Raw genomic sequence first — 21,654 nt, forward strand, 5'->3', positions numbered from 1 at the left:
CCCCAGATCCCCTCCCCTCTGGCAACCACCTGTTTGTTTTCATATATTTGTTTTGTTTTTTTCGATTCCACATATAAGTGAAATCATACATTATTTGTCTTTCTCTGTCGCACTTAACTTAATACCCTCTGGGTTCAGCCATGTTGCCACAAATGGCAAGATTTCATTCTTTTTTATGACTGAGTGATATTCCATTATATATATATGTATATATATGTATGTATATATGTGTGTGTGTATATATGTACATATTTTTATATGTATATTTGTAAATATGTGTATATATTTGTATCTATGTATGTATAATGGTATATATGTATATATACACACATATATATATATTCCATTGTGGTGAAATTAGTCATAATTAATTGCTGTTAAGTTGTTTCATAGAGCAAGTCTATCATTGCTTTACCAAATCAGAACTTTTAATACATACATTAAATTTTAAGCCCCAAATGATTCAGGAACTAATATTTGATGAAATGACTCTGTTGTTCATGGATCTCACAATCTTAATATTACCTGTTTGGAAAGCTGTTGTATGGTTTTAAAATGTATCTTGTCTTCAACATTATGAACATTAAAAAGGACTGTCATTAAGCATTCGTCTATAAAAGACACCGTGCTCAGTGCCAAACTGAAATAAAAATGAGGCTACTGACCCCTTTCTGTAGGGAATGTGCTCAGAATTGCTTTTCCTGTCATTGTAATGGAATTGGACTAATCTTCCCACATGTCGGCTGTGTGCCCCTTCAGCTCAGTAGTGCACAGTTCCAAGACAGCTGGAAATTGTGATTCAGCCTGTGTCTCTGGAACAAAGCAGAGACAACTGGTCCATCTGGTAATTAAGTGCATGACTTTAGCTTAATTATCAGCATATTCTAACCAATAGTAAGTACTCTAATTTATAATGCATTTGGTGTTTCTAATTTTACACTAGTAGATTTTTTTTGCACCTACTTTGATTCAAATTTTTTATTTGAATATGTATTACGTATTTTCATATTATTTTGTAGAGTTGTAAAGCAAAGAGCTATATTAGGTTAGTGGATGTTTTGTGTTTTAGTCCAGTGTAAAAAAATTTATTTTACCTCCTCAGTCTTATTTAAGGAGAAAATGAACCTATTTATTTATTGTTTAAAATATGATCTAGTTAAACATTATTAGCATGCTTAATTCAAAAGTACTTGGGATTTTCTTGTGCATCTTTGATTAATACTTATTGAATACTGGATGCTTAAGTTCTTGAACTCAATTTACTGAATTGACTCTTAAGGCAAAGAGCTACTTGGGAAGTGGACAGTGAGAAGCTAAGTACTGTAGTTTGGAGAAAGTATTATAACATATGGTCTAGCAGTATAGCACCATCATGATATTTGATTACTAGTTTTGTTTGGTCACATTTGTTTTGCTTATATTACAAATGAACGACAGAAAGTGCATTTGTCTAAAGATCTGGCAACTGACTAACAGTCCCCAGGCTTGTTTCACACTAGAACAAATAGAAAACTATTTGTCCCAACTCAATTTTGCATACGTGAGCAGCCAAGTTTTAGGCAGTTAATTAACCAAGTAAGCTGAATTCAAATTGAGGAAAAGCAGAATATGGTCATTGAATATATATAAATAATAATTATGTAATTATTATTAATATAAAAATCTAAGAAACATGGTTTTGAATTAAAATTCTGCAACAAATAAGCAATTTTTGAAATACGACAATAATGTACAGTTATTTTCAAACATCAAATACTGAGAATAATGGCTAACATTTCAAGGGTTTCCTATGTGTTAGGCACTTTTCTGAGCACATGTATTAACTAATTTAACCTTTAACAGCTTATAAGATAAGTTCTATTGTCCTTATTTTATAGATGAAGAAACTTTGAGGCACAAAGTAGTTAAGGAATTTGCAAAAAAAGTAAAACAGCTAAGTATATCTATCTTAAATATCCACTTATCTACTGTAAGCTGTGCTAAAACTTCAGGAAAAAATAAAGGCATTACCTACAAATGAATAAGAATCAATCTGATATCCATGTTCTCATCTGAGTTAAAAGTTTCTAAAACACAGTTCACAAGTTTCCAAGAAAAATTGATTTAGAACCTAAACTTTAATAGAATTTAAGCCCTCACTGAATTATGAGGATAATGTAGTTATTTTCAGATATACAAGAACTTAGAAAGTATGCTACCTATGTAGTATTAAACATGTATTACAAAAATAAGAAAAAAAAAGGTAAAGGAAAAAAAAATACGTTATGAGAAGCAGTGGTATATGCAACAGCTACTCATTGGATCTGGCTCTGGGAAACCCCATCTCACACTTCATTTTATCAGAAGTGTAGTTGAAGATTTATCCAAGCAGAGGCAGAGACCTCATTTTTATTGTTCGTGGTGAAGACACCTAGCCAAGGGAGGTTTCCACTTAGAAGCTGGGGTAAAGGTGTGAGAGAAAGCCAGTTGTCATACTGCACTAATTGAGAATCAACGACTTCTGATGGTCTTTAGGAGAATAATAGTTCTGCAGGAAAGGCTCTGTGACATTGGTTTTATACCACTCAAGATGGTCAGTTATGTATGAAAGCCATCAACTGATAACCTCAAAAATGAATACACGTAGGGAGTGTGACACATGTGAGGTCTCCTTGAAAAAATTACCTTAGGACAAAATCTACAAAATTAAGAAATAAAATTAAGGAAAATAAAGAAGTCTTGATAAAAGATTTGAGGTAAGAGATAAATCAGTTTACTTGTGGCAGCAGACATGAATGCTCTGTTCCCAAAGAGATCCTAAAATGTCATCATAATAGTAATTACAGTTAATACTTATTTAATGTTTACCTTCTTTGCCAGCCAATTTTTTTATTGCTTTATGTGTAATAAATTGTTTAATTTTGCACAACAACCTTCTATGGTAGGTATTATTCTCATTTTACAGAGAATAAATATAACATTCTTTTAATGTTAAAAGAAACTGAGGCACAGAAAGGTTAGATGGAAAGATAAGCCTTAGTTTATCCAAAGTCTACGATTAGTAAGAAGCAGAGCTCAGATCTGGACCTAGGCAAATTGGTTGGTTCCAGAGCCCACATCCTTAACCTTTGTAATATTATTTGTATGAAGTTCTAGAAGTCATTAACCTAGATATATAAAAATTGTAATCAAACCAAAAACTCAAATAGAATTATGATAATTTGCTCATTTCTATTGTGAATTTTAAATTACTGTTTGAAGTAGGATAATAGTTTAATAAGACATTAAGATGACACTTTCTTCATTTGTAAAGATATTTTGGATTAACTATAGAAAAATATTTTAGCCATTACTTTCTTTTTTGTGTGAATGGTTACTTTAAATTTAGCAAGTTTCTAATCTTTATTTTTTTAGTTTTATCAACAACAAATATGATACATTTAGATAAAATTACCACATATATACATGATTAAAATCTGTTCAGATTATTTCCACTTACCTGTTCATCTGTCTTTCTATACTTCTATGTTTCTATAGAGATATAGATAAGAATATATCAAGTGATTCTATAAGGATATAGGATTTTTCTTTTAACTTTCTTATACTTTCTGCTATGGTTTAAATTTTCAAAATGAATGTGTGTAAGTTTTTAAAACGAAAGTCACAAAAATTAAGGAATTTAAAAAGAGGCAAAAAAATTTAACACAAAATGCAAAATGTAAGGATCACATTCAATATGACTTGTATGATTAATTTCTTTACATTTGTAAAATGATTCTCATGTTAAGTTTTTTTTTAATCTAAATTCCTCACCTTTCTCTCCTGCTTATCCTTTGAGTCTCGACTTTTAGATTGAAGCTCTTTTATGACGTTTTCTTGAAGTTTATCTGAATTAATGGGAGATGCCCAAGCTTTATGTTTCTCAGTGATGGAAAAAATTATAAAATATATAATGCTTCTTTAATTATCAGTGTTTCCTGCCAAATTTTTATCGTATATAACAAAGTTTCAATTTTCCTTTCTTACCATTTTATGTCCAGTATCTCTTGTGGTTGGAAAATATAAGATGCTTAACAAATGTTTGCGATTGATAGAAAATAACATTCCGGGGTTAAAAATCCCAGGACAATATCCTTATCAACTGAAGATACTTAAATATATTGTAAGCTAAGCATATTCAAACCATATATTCTGAGAATGTTCTTTTAAATGCCTTCTTTTCATTTTTGGTGTCAGGTGATGGAAAGAATCTTTATAATTTAACCTTCTATGCCACTATGGTTTTATGAAGACATTCTAGTCCTGTTCACTTGTCAAAGAGATATAACTGGATAGTAAAACTTCTACAACTTTTTTAGTTAAAAAGAGATGCTCTCTGAAATAATTTTTATAAATTGCATACACATACCTCATAAATAGGAGCTTCCAGATAAGTCAAATTTTGGCTGTTAATTTTGTCTCCATATAACTTCAGAATTTACATCTTGAGAATTTTTCTTTTAATGTTAAAATTTGAGAGAGAAGAACAATGTAATAAAATTACTGAAATTATCACCTCCTATGTGATACTAGAGAGCATTGGGATACATGTACTATCATGCTTTTCTCTTCCCATCATCTCTTAGGATTTTTGTTTGTTTGTTTTTTCTTCTACTTCTTTCCTTGATTTCTTTGGTTCCTGAAATCTCACTTTTGTTTCTCCCATCTGATCTAAATCCCAATCCTTTCCTGAAAAGTCTGTTTATCTATTATTTTAAAATAAAGAAAATGCATGTTTGTGCATCAGGGCATAGGGTGGGGTGTGGTCACTTTTCACGAACTACTAAATTGCAGTGTATGTTGACTTCAGATCTGTGGCCTGTGGTATCAGTTACTAACCTTTTTTTGTATAGACATGAAGACAATGACCAGCAGAGTGAGAACTTGCTTTTAACAATAGAAAAATGAGATTTGTTATTACTTCAAAAGCAACAATTCTCTCTAGAAAATGTAAAATCCTAACATCTCAAATGATCTTAAATCCAATGGGAATCTTAGGTTTTAGGCAGACATGCTACAGGAAATGAAAATGATTATTTGGAACAATTTAATTGGTATTCATTCAGTAAATACCAAATTGCAAGTTGTGGGTTGATCTGAATGCTAATGTCTAAATTACAAGCATGAAATCAAAGTGTTAGATGCTTTCAGCACAGAATGCCATTGATAATTAAATTTTTCCAGTTAACTCTGCACAGCAATGGGATTCATAGGGAGTGTGTTGATATTTATTTATTTCTGCTATGTGAATTTTTTTTCCCTCTGAAAACATTTCGTTGTACAAATTGACATTTACCAGGTGAAATTTGTGGTGAAAAAGTTTACAGTCTCAATATTTCCTTTCATTCAAATTAATGTTTTCCTTATAAACCTTGCCAAAGCTTAAAAAGCTTATATAACTCAATGTATAGGTAACATATTAAAAGAAGCACATTTTAAAAAGCACCAATTACAAGTGATTAGAAATTAAGGTGCTTTTGTTATTATATTTATAACCTATTTAAGTAAGCAAATCAATTACGATTTTTCAGTCGTTTTAAAGAGGGTAGCATGAGAGTCTGTATTTTAAATCCTAAATAAATGTTGTTCACATTTTGTTTTAGAATTGTATAACACTAAAATTATTTTGCATGGATCTGTGTCAAAGACAGCACATAAGAATGTTTTGTAAAGAAGCAAAGCTCACAGTAGACTCTTAAATCCAGCACTCTTCATGAATCATTTCAAAAATAAACATTTTTCTAAAAGGCAAATAATAATAAGCTAACATTGAAACTTAAAAAATGTATTTAATTCATGTGAATGTAAATGAAGTATAAGTTTTCAGTGCCTATACTATTTTTCAGTATTGGTTTTTTAATGAAGCAGCCACATATTAACAAAACTCTATATATGTCATTTTAATAAGGTAGGTTGACCTCCTTGCAGGTTGGGGCTGAGATACTTGGTAAGTCTGATGCTGCATCTCTGTAGCTCCAACCATATGTGCACTGGGAGCTTTGTCTTGAACTGCTGCATAAGCCTTCCAAGTGCCCAGGGCCCTGTCTTCTAATTCTAGTTCTTATCATTGTTAAGAGCCCAGGTCCATCACTGCTGTGAATGGTGCAATTTGAGGCCATGACTCACCTGTACTGTCTTACCTGTATTCTCAAACTGTGAGTGCATTCCCCTCAAGGTCAGGACAAGCCACATACTGATTTATGTTACCTGCTGGCTCCTCCATAAGAATGGTGTGTGAGACCTTGGCCAAAATAGAGAGCGTTACAACAATTAAGAAATGCTCCATTCTGGTTCAATCTGTGCTGAAACTTTTTCATTTTCTGTGTGCCTTTCGCTCAGGTTGGTCTTAAACACAGTTATTTTCCGTCACTTATTAAGAACTTCTTTAATTTCTATCTTAATGACAGCTGTTGTCATACCAGAGTGACTACAGAGTTGCTTTTTTTCGGTGAGCTCTGAGGTGTGCTTGCTCTTTGGTATAATGGTAAAAATCATAAATTGGAGCAATACAATCCTGGGTTCATGTTATGCCTTTTCCATTGATTAATTCCATGACTATACCTTTAGATCATTTATTGTACACTTATAGATTTGTTAAGAGGGTAGATCTCATGTTAAGTGTTTTACTCCAATATTTAGAAGGGTTAAAAACTGAAATCCAACTGAGTAAATCTGAAGGTCAAATTGGCTTTCTTCAACAGTTCATGAATCGGGCGCCAGCCCATCTAGCAAATAGAAAGGAGCTCTGAAGAGCTGTAGAAAAGGAAAGGTTTTCAAAGGCAGAAAGAGGGTGGGGAAAGGAAGTTTATTAGCAAAGAGTAGATTGTTTCAGGCAAGGTCACTTTCCCATGGGGGAAGGCAGGGGTCTATCCAGCAGATGACCTCACTAGTGCTGACCAGGTGATTCCAGACTGACTGGTTAAAGAGTACATTCTTGGGAGAGACTAAAATTGCAGTTAAGTTTTGGTTTGCTGATGTGGGGCTCAGCACAAGTGACTCCATTTGGAGCCCATGGTTTCTTTTTTTAACAGAAGTAACACAGTTTTGATGACAAATTGGACGTAAGGTGAGAGAGAAAGGAAAATTGAAGATGACTTTGAGATTTACATTTTGGGAAACTGACTGAATGTCATGCCATATGTGAGGATAAGGAAATCTGGAAAGGAACATGAAGAGGAAGAAAAAGAGTCCATTCTAGTTGAGACACATTTTAGAAACCTAAGGTAAGGTGTCGAGTAGCCATGTGTCTGTAGGAGCTCAGAGTTTAGGAGAAGGGTGGGGACCAGGTGGTGAATTTGGTAACCGTCAACATATGGATCAGCATTAAAGGCAATGGATTAGAAAAGAGCACCTAGGTACCGAAAAAAAAAAAAAAAAGAGCACCTAGGGAAGAACACAGTAGAAATTCTGATTAAAAACAAAGCAAAACAAAAACCTTAACAGAGTAGGAAGAGAGGATAAATGGCACAATTTACAAGGAGACGGGATCTTCATTTACCTCTGTATCCAAAAGAGGTGGCAGTTAAATATATAAAGTAAAAACTAGTGAAAATGCTAGGAGAACTTGATAAAAATATAATAACAGCAGACGACTTTAATAAAGAATCATACTCAAGTGGATCCCAGAATACTTCTTATTTTTCACTTCTCCAAACATAGCCCTCTCTATACCATCCAACCAGATGGCTGCCTATTTCAAACCATAGTCAATGTCAGAGCTTTTATAGTACATTTTCATTATAATAAAAGCATTTCTTACCATCAAGCGACAAAGCCTATGCAAAATTCATACATCTTTTTAAAACACCATAAAATCTTTTTTTTTCTCTTTCAAAGTTCCTCCTCATTTTTTCATCTTCTCTTTCCCTTCTCATTAATTCCTTTTCAGTTACTGAACTCCTTAAATTGCTTAGACACTTTTGTGTTTCAACTGACTTTTAGCAGGGTCATGTATCATTGCTGTTCTTCTCACAATTTCCTGTTAGTAAATTCTCTAAGTTATTTTATGTTACAAAATATATAATATTTTACATTTATATTTTATTTAAATAGATAGAGGGTATTGTAATTTACCCTCTTTCTGTGCTTTTGAGTATTTTGATTCAGTGTTGAGAGCCTCATTTCAGCACTGTCTCCTTTCTCTAGACCCATTGCTTATTCTGGTGGTATCTCCTGCCCCAAGGTTATAATAACTTTCACCAACATTTTGCTATGCAAATGGTATACAGAATATTTCTGATTATCCCTAATAATTCAGGCTGATTCAACTACTTAAAATTCTTTCTCATTCCTGTCTATTAGCCCACTGAATTATATTTATTACAGGCCCTTGTTCTACCTTTATATTTAAGTTTCTGGTATTTATTTTTAGGCTTCTCATTTGCTAGCAAATTGATTTTAGGATGTTCTAAATACCTCATTTGAATTTCATATGAGCTTCTTCCCTCTAGTGTGCCAGCTGGGAAGGTGAAAAACCACTTTCAATCCCCTGCTTTATAATTAGCTTTTATATTGACAATTGAAGCACAGTCTTCTTTTCTTCAAGTCAAATATCCCCCAAGTGCTTTAATTTTTCTCTACAGGACTTTTTTGGTTTGTTCGTTTGCCTTTCACTAAATCTTCTCTATTTTCTAATTATAAAGTCAAGCAAGACCCAGTGCTGAATAAACACAAAGATCAAGATCATTTATATAAAAGCGTTTTGTAAAGTACATGTAAATGTAAAGTAGTAATTTTCATTGCCATAATTTAGGGGACAGATTTTTAGTTTAACAAAGAAATCGTTCTTCTTAGGCTTTATTTCTCACAGGGACATATGCAGCTCTCTGGAGGGGCTTTAGGTAAAAACAGAAATTCTTTGGATTTGAAGGTTTCTTGGTTGTGTCACTTTTTTGCTGTGACTTCAGTTAAATTATAGCTTCTCTGAGGCTTGATTTATTCATTTGTCAAATGGAGACAGAAAAACACTGTATAATCTTCAACAAAAGTTGGAGGCAGTTTTCAAAACAGACATGAAATTGGGTCATTATAACAGAAGTAGAAGAAACAACAAATCAACATAGTAGGGATGAAGTATAAACCTGATATTAAGTTTTAAGACAGCTGAGGTGGGGAGAGAAATGAATTATACTGAGCTCTCATTATCAGAAAAAAGGAAGCACACACATCCCTCAATGTAATTAATGTCCTCTTTCCCTGTTTCCTGCAGAACTCAGGAACTCATTCTGTAGGCAGAATGATACAGAGACAATATATAAGGGTAGATGCACAATGTATATTATTTTTACAAAAATTTACATAATGGAAAGATAGCATTGGTTTTCTGCTTATTGGCTTAGTGTTCTACTAAGCCCCCATGACAGCCTTATGACACTCTGAGGTATGCATTATATCCCTAGTTTGGAGAGGAGACCAATAAGGGCAGAGGAAAGAGTTAAGGAGTTTTGGAAGTAAGTGGGGCTCCAGGAGTGAGCTCAGATTTGTTTGATCATGACCTGTCATCTTTTCTATGCATATGAGGCCTTAACAGGTGCGTGAAAGCAATTCTTTCAGGAGACAGTGTGTGGTGGTACAAATTATGGTGCTTGGCAGGGTTCAACTTTATTCTAGGAGATCAATTAGAACACATAGAGAGTGGAAAGATCATTTGTACTTTCACCTAACTTTCTCCAACATAAATTTTTTTTTCCAGACGTTTGCTAAGAATTGGCAGAGAAAGTTATCAAGGCTTTTCTTGATTTCCACGACCTGGCTACTCTATCTGCCTAGGTGAGCTCATTGATGCCTGTGGCTTCCAAAACCATCTGTAAGCGGACAGCTTCAGCAGCCCAAAACATTTTTAATTCTTCTCTGTTTCCAGGCAGTTTTCACCTATGTGTTCTCAATTATCCCACTGTTGATCCATTCCTTAAAAAAAGCAAAGTACCTGGAGTCATCTGGCCCGCTCCTTTTTTCTCAGGCAGAACATCCAATCTATCAGCAAGCCTACTGGCTTAAGGGCCAAGATCCCTCCAGGCACCATCCCCCTCTATCTGCACTGTCTCTACCCCTCAAACAGCCATTGTCTCTTGCTTGGATATCTGGTCTGTCTGCTGACACCCTTGCTTTCTTACAATCTATTTCCACAGAGCAGTAAGAATATTCTTACAAGTTTAAGAACCTCCATCTTCCCCTGCAATGCACTTGGATCAAAACACCAAAAATAATTATGGGGCTGTCCACGGTCTGGCCCATGCTTACCTCTTTGACCTCAACTTATATTGTATTTCCTCTGAACCACTGGGCTGCCACACGACTGGTTTCTTTCTGTTCCTTGATGATATTATGACGATTCCTGACTTGGGTTTTCTTTTCTTTCTTTTTTTTAACATCTTTATTGGAGTATAATTGCCTTACAATGCTGTGTTAGTTTCTGCTGTATAACAAAGTGAATGAGCTATACGTATGCATATATCCCCATATCCCCTCCCTCTTGCGTCACCCTCCCACACTCCCTAACCCACCCCTCTAGCTGGACACAAAGCACCGAGCTGATATCCCTGTGCGATGCAGCTGTTTCACACTAGCTAGCTATTTTACAGTTGTAGTGTATATATGTTCATGCCAAACTCTCACTTCGTCCCAGCTTACCCTTCCCCCTCCGCATATCCTCAAGTCCATTCTCTGTGTCCGCATCTTTACTCCTCCCCTGCTCCTAGGTTCTTCAGAACCAATTTTTTTTTTTAGATTCCATATATATGTGTTAGCATACAGTATTTGTTTTTCTCTTTCTGACTTACTTCACTCTGTATGACAGATTCTAGGTCCATCCACCTCAATACAAATAACTCAGTTTTGTTCCTTTTTATGGCTGAGTAATATTCCATTGTATGTATGTGCCACATCTTCTTTATCCATTCGTCTGTTGATGGACACTTAGGTTGCTTCCATGTCCTGGCTATTGTACATAGAACTGCAATGAACAATGTGGTACATGACTCTTTTTGAATTATGGTTTTCTCAGGGTATATGCCCAGTAGTGGGATTGTTGGGTCATATGGTAGTTCGATTTCTAGTTTTCTAAGGAACCTCTATACAGTTCTCCATAGTGGCTGTATCAATTTACATTCCCAGCAACATTACAAGAGGGTTCACTTTTATCCACACCCTCTCCAGCATTTACTGTTTGTAGATTTTTTGATGTTGGCCATTCTGACTGGTGTGAGGTGATACCTCATTGTAGTTTTGATTTGCATTTCTCTAATGATTAGTGATATTGAGCATCCTATCATGTGTTTGTTGGCAATCTGTATATCTTCTTTGGAGAAATGTCTATTTAGGTCTTCTGCCCATTTCTGGATTGGGCTGTTTGTTCTTTTGGTATTGAGCTGCATGAGCTGCTTGTTTATTTTGGAGATTAATCCTTTGTCAGTAGCTTCATTTGCAAATATTTTCTCCCATTCTGAGGGTTGTCTTTTCATCTTGTTTATAGTTTCCTTTGCTGTGCAAAAGCTTTTAAGTTTCATTAGGTCCCATTTGTTTATTTTTGTTTTTATTTCTATTTCTCTAGGAGGTGGGTCAAAAAGGATCTTGCTGTGATTTATGTCAAAGAGTGTTCTGCCTATGTTTTCCTCTAAGAGTTTTATACTGTCTGGCCTTACATTTAGGTCTTTAATCCGTTTTGAGTTTATCTTTGTGTATGGTGTTAGGGAGTGTTCTAATTCCATTCTTTTACATGTACCTGTCCAGTTTTCCCAGCACCAGTTATTGAAGAGGCTGTCTTTTCTCCATTGTATATTCTTGCCTCCTTTATCAAAGATCAGGTGACCACAGAAAGCCAATGGGCTTTCTATCCTGTTCCATTGATCTATATTTCTGTTTTTGTGCCAGTACCTTACTGTCTTGATTACTGTAGCTTTGTAGTACAGTCTGAAGTCAGGGAGCCTTATTCCTCGAGCTCCATTTTTCTTTCTCAAGATTGCTTTGGCTATTTGGGATCTTTTGTGTTTCCATACAAATTGTCAAATATTTTGTTCTAGTTCTGTAAAAAATACCATTGGTAGGTTGATAGGGATTGCATTGAATCTGTAGATGGCTTTGTATATTATAGTCATTTTCACAATGTTGATTCTTCCAATCCAAGAACATGGTCTATCTCTCCATCTATTTGTATCATCTTTAATTTCTTTCATCAGTGTCTTATCATTTTCTGCATACAGTTCTTTTGTCTCCTTAAGTAAGTTTATTCTTAGGTATTTTTTTCTTTTTGTTGAAGTGGTAAATGGGAGTGTTTCCTAAATTTCTCTTTCAGATTTTTAATCATTAGTGTGTAGCAATGCAAGAGATTTCTGTGCATTAATTTTGTATCCTGCTACTTTACCAAATCCATTGATTAGCTCTAGTAGTTTTCTGGTGGCATCTTTAGGATTGTCTATGATTAGTATCATGTTATCTGCAAACAGTGACAGTGTTACTTGTTTTCTGATTTGGATTCCTTTTATTTATTTTTCTTCCCTGATTTCTGTGCCTAAAACTTCCAAAACTATGTTGAATAATAGTGGTGAGAGTGGGCAACCTTGTCTTGTTCCTGATCTTAGTGGAAATGCTTTCAGTTTTTCACCATTGAGAATGATGTTGGCTGTGGGTTTGTCATATATGGCCCTTATTATGTTGAGGCAAATTCCCTCTGTGCCTACTTTCTGGATGGTTTTTATCATAAATGTGTGTTGATTTTGTCGAAAGTTTTTTCTGCATCTATTGAGATGATCATGTGGTTTTTCTCCTTCAGTTTGTTAATATGGTTTATCACATTGATTGACTTGCATATATTGAAGAATCCTTGCATTCCTGGGGTAAACCCTACTTGATCATGGTGTATGAGACTTTTAATGTGCTGTTGCATTCTGTTTGCTAGTAATTTCTTGAGAATTTTTGCATCTATATTCATCAGAGTTATTGGCCTGTAGTTTTCTTTTTTTGTGACCTATTTGTCCGGTTTTGGTATCAGGGTGATGGTGGCCTCGTAGAATCAGTTTGGGAGTGTTCCTCCCTCTGCTATATTTTGCAAGAGTTTGAGAAGAATAGGTGTTAGCTCTTCTCTAAATGTTTGATAGAATTCGCCTGTGAAGCTATCTGGTCCTGGGCTTTTGTTTGTTGGAAGATTTTTAATCACAGTTTCAATTTCAGGGCTTGTGGTTGATCTGTTCATATTTTCGATTTCTTCCTGGTTCAGTCTCAGAAGGTTATGTTTTTCTAAGAATTTGTCCATTTCTTCCAGGTTGTCCATTTTATTGGCATATTTCTGCTTGTAGTAATCTCTCATCATCCTTTGTATTTGTGCAGTGCCAGTTGTTACTCCTCCTTTTTCATTTCTAATTCTGTTGATTTGAGTTTTCTCCTTTTTCTTGCTCAGTCCGGCTAATGGTTTATCAATTTTGTTTATCTTCTAAAGAAACAGGTTTTAGTTTTATTGATCTTTGCTATCATTTGCTTCATTTCTTTTTCATTTATTTCTGATCTGATCTTTATGATTTCTTTCCTTCTGCTATCTTTGGGGTTTTTTTGCTTTTCTTTTTCTAATTGCTTTAAATGTAACTTTAGTTTGTTCATTTGAGATGTTTCTTGTTTCTTGAGGTAGGATTGTATTGCTATAAACTTCCCTCTTAGAACTGCTTTTGCTGCATCCCATAGATTTTGGGTCATTGTGTTATCCTTGTCATTTGCTTGCGGGTATTTTTTGATTTCCTCTTTGATTTCTTCAGTGATCTCTTTGTTATTTAGTAGTGTATTGTTTAGTCTCCATGTGTTTGTATTTTTTACATATTTTTTCTTGTAATTGGTATCTAGTCTCATAGCATTGTGGTCAGAAAACATACTTGATACAATTTCAATTTTCTTAAATTTACCAAGGCTTGATTTGTGACTTGTGAAATGATGTAGCCTGGGGAATGTTCCATGAGCACTTGAGAAGAAAGTGTATTCTGTTGTTTTTGGATGGAATGTCCTATAAATGTCAATTAAGTCCATCTTTTTTAATGTATCATTTAAAGCTTGTGTTTCCTTATTATTTTCATTTTGGATGATCTGTCCATTGGTGAAAGTGGGGTGTTAAAGTCCCCTACTATGATTGTGTTACTGTCGATTTCCCCTTTTATGGCTGTTAGTATTTGCCTTATGTATCAAGGTGCTCCTATGTTGGGTGCATAAATATTTACAATTTTTATATCTTCTTCTTGGATCGATCCCTTGATCATTATGCAGTGTCCTTCTTTGTCTCTTGTAATAGTCGTTATTTTATTTTATTTATTTATTTATTTATTTATTTATTTTTTGCGGTATTCGGGCCTCTCACTGTTATGGCCTCTCTTGTTGTGGAGCACAGGCTCCGGACGCGCAGGCTCAGCGGCCATGGCTCACGGGCCCAGCCTCTCCGTGGCATGTGGGCTCATCCCGGACCAGGGCACAAACCCGTGTCCCCTGCATCGGCAGGCGGACTCTCAACCACTGCGCCACCAGGGAAGCCCTAGTCGTTATTTTAAAGTCTATTTTGTCTGATATGAGAATTGCTACTGCAGCTTTCTTTTGATTTCCATTTGCATGGAATATCTTTTTCCATCCCCTCACTTTCAGTCTGTATGTGTCCCTAGGTCTGAAATGGGTCTCTTGTAGACAGCATATATATGGGTCTTGTTTTTGTATCCATTTGGCCAGTCTGTGTCTTTTGGTGGGAGCATTTAATTGATTTACATTTAAGGTAATTATCGATATGCATGTTCCTATTCCCATTTTCTTAATTGTTTTGGGTTTGTTATTGTAGGGCTTTTCCTTCTCTTGTGTGTCCTGCCTAGAGAAGTTCCTTTAGCATTTGTTGTAAAGCTGGTTTGGTGGTGCTGAACTCTCTCAGCTTTTGCTTGTCTGTGAAGATTTTATTTTCTCAATCATATCTGAATGAGATCCTTGCTGGGTAGAGTAATCTTGGTTGTAGGTTTTTCTCCTTCATCCCTTTAAATATGTCCTGCCACTCCCTTCTGGCTTGCAGAGTTTCTGCTGAAAGATCAGCTGTTAACCTTATGGGGATTCCCTTTGTGTTAGTTGTTGTTTTTCCCTTGGTGCTTTTAATATGTTTTCTTTGTATTTAATTTTTGATAGTTTGATTAATATGTGTCTTGGCGTGCTTCTCCTTGCATTTATCCTGTATGGGACTCTCTGTGCTTCCTGGACTTGATTAACTATTTCCTTTCCCATATTAGGGAAGTTTTCAACTATAATCTCTTCAAATATTTTCTCAGTCCCTTTCCTTTTCTCTTCTTCTTCTGGGACCCCTATAATTCGAATGTTGGTGCATTTAATATTGTCCCAGAGGTCTCTGAGAGTGTCCTCAGTTCTTTTCATTCTTTTCTCTTTATTCTGCTCTGCAGTAGTTATTTCCACTATTTTATCTTCCAGGTCATGTATCCGTTCTTCTGCCTCAGTTATTTTGTTATTGACCCCTTCTAGAGTATTTTTAATTTCTTTTATTGTGTTGTTCATCATTGTTTGTTTGCTCTTTAGTTCTTCTAGGTCCTTGTTAGACATTTCTTTTATTTTCTCCATTCTATTTCCAAGATTTTGGATCACCTTTACTATCATTACCCTGAATTCTTTTTCAGGTAGACTGCCTATTTCTTCTTCATTTGTTAGGTCTGGTGGGTTTTTACCTTGCTCCTTCATCTGCTGTATATTTCTCAGTCTTCCCATTTTGCTTAACTTACTGTGTTTGGGGTCTCCTTTTTCAGGTTGCAGGTTCATAGTTCCCAGTGTTTTTTGGTGTCTGCCCCCAGTAGCTAAGGTTGGTTCAATGGGCTGCATAGGCTTTCTCATGGAGGGGACTGGCGCCTGTGTTCTGGTGGATTAGGCTGGATCTTGTCTTTCTGCTGGGCAGGACAATGTCTAGTGGTGTGTTTTGGGGTGTCTGTGAACTTATTATGATTTTAGGCAGCCTCTCTGATAATGGGTGGGGTTGTGTTCCTGTCTTGCTAGTTGTTTGGCATAAGGTTTCCAGCACTGTAGCTTCATGGTCATTGAGTGGAACTGGGTCTTAGTGTTGACATGGAGATCTCTGGGAGAGCTCTCACCAATTGATATTACATGGAGCTGGGAGGTCTCTGTTGGACAAGTATCCTGAACTCAGCTCTTCCACCTCAGATGCTCATACCTGACACCCGGTCAGAGCACCAAGACCCTGTCAGCCACACGCCTCAGAAAAAAAGAGAAAAAAAATGAAATAAATAAAGAAAAAATATATAAAATAAAAATTTTAAATGAAATTATTAAAATAAAGCATTTAAGAAAATTATTCATAATAAAAAAATAAAAAGGTAATGAAAGAAAGAAGAGAGCAACCAAACCAAAAAACAAATCCACCAGTGATAACAAGTGCTAAAAACTATACTAAAAACAAAATAAACAAAACAAAAAACAGATAGAACCCTAGGACCAATGGTAAAAGCAAAGCTATACAGTCAGATCACACAAAGAATAATGCACATACACACTCACAAAAAGAGAAAAAGGAAAAATATATATGTATTATAAAAATCAAAATACAAAGGAAGAGAGCAACCAAATCAATAAAGAAATCTACCAATGATAATAAAACTAAGATAAACATAAAACCAGAAACAGATTCAGAAAGCAAACCCCAAGTCTACAGTTGCTCCCAAAGTTCACCGCCTCATTTTTGGGATGACTTGTTGTCTATCCAGGTATTCCACAGATGCAGGGTACATGAAGTTGATTGTGGAGATTTAATCCACTGCTCCTGAGGCTGCTGGGAGAGATTTCCCTTTCTCTTCTTTGTTCACACAGCTCGTGGGGTTCAGCTTTGGATTTGGCCCGCCTCTGTGTGTAGGTCACCTGAGGGTGTCTGTTCTTAGCTCAGACAGGATGGGATTAAAGGAGCAGCTGATTCGGGGGCTCTGGGTCACTCAGGCGGGGAGAAGGAGGGGTACGGATGCAGGGTGCAGGGCGAGCCTGCGGTGGCAGAGGCCAGTGTGACGTTGCACCAGCCTGAGGCACACCGTGTGTTCTCCCAGGGAAGTTGTCCCTGGATCACGGGACCCTGGCAGTGGTGGGCCGCACAGGCTCCCAGGAAGGGAGGTGTGGATAGTGACCTGTGCTCACACACAGGCTCCTTGGTGGCGGCAGCAGCAGCCTTAGCGTCTCATGCCCGTCTCTGGGGTCCGCGCTGTTAGCTGCAGCTCGCAACCATCTCTGGAGCTCCTTTAAGCAGCACTCTTAATCCCTTCTCCTCGCGCACCAGGAAACAAAGAGGCAAGCAAAAGTCTCTTGCCTCTTCGGCAGGTCCAGACCTTTTCCTGGACTCCCTCCCGGCCAGCCCTGGCACACTAGCCCCTTCAGGCTGTGTTCACGCAGCCAACCCCAGTCCTCTTCCCGGGATCCCACCGAAGCCCTAGCCTCAGCTCCCAGCCCCCGCCCACCCCGGCGGGTGAGCAGACAAGCCTCTCGGGCTGGTGAGTGCCGGTCGGCACCAATCCTCTGTGCAGGAATCTCTCCGCTTTGCCCTCCGCACCCCTGTTGCTGCGCTCTCCTCTGCGGATCCGAAGCTTTCCCCCTCGGCCACCCACAGTCTCCGCCCCCGAAGGGGCTTCCTAGTGTGTGGAAACCTTTCCTCCTTCACAGCTCCCTCCCACTGGTGCAGGTCCCGTCCCTATTCTTTTTTCCTTGTTTTTTCTTTTCTCTTTTGCCCTTCCCAGGTACGTGGGGAGTTTCTTGCCTTTCATGAAGTCTGAGGTCTTCTGCCAGCGTTCAGTAGACAGTTGTTTTGTAGGAGTTGTTCCACATATTGTTGTTGTTCCACATGTAGATGTATTTCTGATGTATTTGTGGGGAGGAAGGTGATCTCCATGTCTTACTTCTCCACCATCTTGAAGGTCCCTCCGGGTTTTCTTAACAGTGTTCTCTTTGCTTTGTATAATCTCCACTTAGTTTTTGTCGTCCTTAAGGTCTCAGCTCATATGTTAAAGCCTTCATGGAACCTTTCTTAACAACTCAGTCAAGGGTCCTGACAGCTCTGCTGTATCATCCACAAGCAGTGGTTCTGCAGTGCACTAGCCTTCTGTTATCTTAATCATCTGTCTTTATCAGAAATTAGACTTATTTTCTTTTTCTTATGTAAAATAGATTATGGAATGATACTGAGTTTGTACTGTAAGTCTGGGATAAAATACTTGATTGAGGATGTAAAATATAAAACTGATTTTAAGTTCAGTCATATCTAAAGATGCTAATACTAAAGATTGCTTTATAGATTATTATTCCCTCTTATCCTAGCCCTGTTTTACACTTTGACACAAGTACTAAAACATGTATCAAAATGTTTTATAGGTTTACATTTCAGATGGTTAAAGACAGAATGTAGTAAAAGGATTGATGTTACATGAGTCTTTTCCTCTTCGCTTTACCTACGTGGAAGATATTGTACACAAATTTGTCACTCAGGAAAGACAACATAGCTCAGTCAAATTTCATCTTATTTGGGACATTCACCCGAGTTAATTAGTAACTAAATAAATCATTAGTCATTTTGGTACAGGAAGGATTTAGAACCTACAGCTTAAATTAACAAATTGCTTTGAGGTAATTGGTTTCCTTTCTAATTATTCTCTCAAACAAAAACATGTCTAATTTCACAGTTTTATTAAAGAAAGGTTGTGTTATTTAATCTCTACACAGTTGTGGGTAGGGGAAAAGAAACTTTGTTATATTCCTGGTGTTCCCTCTTAAGAGTATAGATAGCCTTGGTCAAGTGTTGGACTCTTTTCTCCCTGAGATGCTGCCTCGGAAGAGAAAGGAGTTGGACTAGATCAGTTGTTCTCAATCCAGTGTGCTATAGTACCCTGGGTGTCCCAGAACTTTCCCAGCAGGGTTATTGAAGTTATATCATTCTATGACATTCATAATTGCTAAGAATGAGGATAAATTCTATTAGGATGATGTATGTTAAATGAAATTTTGAACTGAATGAGTCTCATGATGAGTAAAAAGTAAAGGAAATGCCATATTTATTGTATAGGTTTGACCCTAAAAATGCTATTGTTTTGCTTAGTGAATTTCTTTTGGATGCCAAAAAATAAAAAATCAAAGATTTTTTTGAATGGTAGTACCTTAATTGCAATATTAATCCCTAGCTTAATCTCTTTGAGTATATATAATCTGATATGGGAAAGCTGGTACAAATTTTTAAAAAATTGAAGCCATTGGAGCAAAATGTGCTTTAGGTAAATGTTAATGTAAACCACGTTTCCAGTAAATTTCTTTAGTTTAGAATGTGTGATTGACCTCCTGAAACTGCTCTTTGAACAGATATTATATATCAGGAAAACAGTTGTAATTTCCAGTGAAAACGAAAAATAATTATTTACCTAGGAGACAATTCTACATAGATACTGATATATTTGGCATTAACTTAGAAGCAGTAAATACACCATCAATTAGTCGAATGCTCAAATGAGCCAGTCAGATACTTCTCACGAGTATTCTGACTCACATATAGAAATATTTTATATTACAGAATTTTCTGAAATATTAGCTTTCATAGAGTCTATGAAATGGTTATAGGTTCACCTCACTGTCTGTTAGGGGAGAGTTTTCAATTGCTTTTAAGCAGAGATTAAGTATTATGAATGTAAAAGTGTTATCAGTATGACAGAGCTTTTCTGTCAATGAACATGATAACAATATTACATTTTAAAAATTGGATTCAAGTAAATTATTACATAAAAGTAAGAGTCACTTTCTCTATGGGAGTAATTCCCACTCCTTACAATATAAAGTAACATGTGAGGGTCTATGTTTTCTTTTATTTCTAATGGCTAATTAAATTTGGATCATTTCAGGTAGAATAAAATAAGCCTTGTTTTGTGCCTTAGTTGATTTCCAGAAACTGTTGACTAGTGACTAAATATTTGGGATTGGTCTTGTTATGTGACAGTAACTAGCAAGACATTCCTGTGGGAACATGTTAAATGAGTATAAATCAGCCTAAATTAGCTGATATTTATTTGGCACTGTTACATATTTCATATGTACAGAAACATATGAATTAGTGTTTATCTTACTAGCTTCCTGATAGTAAAATAGAAATGCATTGTAAATCAAATATTTTCTGAAAAGATTCTGGATGTATACATATTTTTATAAACCTATCTTACATATATAATGGGAATTAATGGTGTGTAAAACTAATATTTTATTGGTTATATACTTCACTTTTGAGAACTGAATAAGATAATTTTTAAAAAATCAAGCAAAAAAAAAAAAGTATATTGCAGAGAGGCAAGAGCTCAAACCTAGAAGAAACTTTAGGACTGAATGTAGTAGCCATTATTTCCTCTGCTCACAGATGGAACTTCACTTGGGTGATTTGCATGGGCAGTGTCTTAAAGGTGATTTGTCAGCCTGGAGACTGAGAGTCTAGTGTAAATGTTACTGCTTGGAGCAGTAGTAACCACTCAGAGTATCAGCAGACTTTATTAATGAGCTCGACACTATTTGATTTGATCACATCATTCATTCTCTTGCTTAAAATTCTTCATTCGTGTCTTTGGAGTCTTCAGTATAGTATAAATTCTTTGGTGTTGTATAGAAAGCAATTTACAATTTTTCCTGTCTTACATCACCGGCTTTATCTTCCCTTATTTGTCTTAGTCTGAAGGCTATACTGTAGGCAATTGCACTATAGCAATGCTTTTCACAGTTGAGGTTTTTATGCAAGATTCCATTTTATCTTCTTTGCAACCAGTAGAAGTTACTTTGAACTGTTCGTGACTTGATTGTGAAGCTTTTCCTATCAAGAATACCTTTTATTTTCTCTTTTAAAGTAAACTTATGGTTAGAAATAAAAAGTGTAAATCAAGAGGAAAGAAGAATAGGTATCATACTTTTTGTTTGTTTTTGAAATTTAAGTCTTAAAAATGAGGAAAAAATGAAATATGATCCTTAGAGCTATTGACTTTATTCTGTTATTCTATTACTAGAAATGGAGCAAAAATATATTTGAAGGAATCTCTGATATCACAGTAGGACTCAGAAAGCCAGCGTAAGTCACTGACTTTAATATTTCCAATATTTTAATATTAAATATTATTTAATATTTCCCAGTATTAAAGTCAGAAAAATTTACATGAAGAATAATTTACATGTACATGGGGGTTATGAGAATGCATTGGGCATGTGAAACACACATACACACACCCCATATGTGCATTCACACTCTTTTTATGTCTTCATTCTCTTCTATAACATTTCATTAAATGATGTGTTTTCTCAGCAGTCAGTGCTCAGCCTTTTTATTTTTATTTTTCTTCTAGGAATGTATCATATATTTTAGTTATATTTTCTGTAATCCCGTAAATATCACATACATACCACAGGACAGCATGGTATACGTGTGTCCAGACAAGTTAAAATCTAGGGATGGTTAATAAGTGTGTGAAGGATTCTCATCAGGGACTCATTATCAGGTATCAACAGATTAAAGCATCAATATCTGTGTCAGAATTTTTACAAATTAACATAAAGGGAATTAAAAATAGTTTTCTAGACATATAGTTGTCAAGAAAGTGTGGTTTGGTTATTTCTGCCCCTGCATAACTGGAC

At 35.8% G+C, this 21,654-nt stretch overlaps 1 protein-coding gene across 16 annotated transcripts in view; it reads left to right on the top strand.

Moving 5' to 3' along the window:
- Positions 1-21,654, top strand: part of KCNT2 (potassium sodium-activated channel subfamily T member 2) — a 405,220-nt gene that overhangs the window by 189,006 nt on the left and 194,560 nt on the right. For 2 of the 16 annotated variants that reach the window (XM_060295288.1, XM_060295325.1), the window contains exon 3: positions 9,710-9,786. The exons of the other annotated variants lie outside the window; for them this stretch is intronic. In XM_060295288.1, coding sequence (XP_060151271.1) covers positions 9,710-9,786 — 77 coding nt within the window. The remainder of the gene's footprint in view (positions 1-9,709; positions 9,787-21,654) is intronic. 16 annotated transcript variants of the gene reach the window in all.

Source organism: Globicephala melas, chromosome 1 (assembly GCF_963455315.2).
Source record: "Globicephala melas chromosome 1, mGloMel1.2, whole genome shotgun sequence".
Lineage (NCBI taxonomy): Eukaryota > Metazoa > Chordata > Mammalia > Artiodactyla > Delphinidae > Globicephala > Globicephala melas.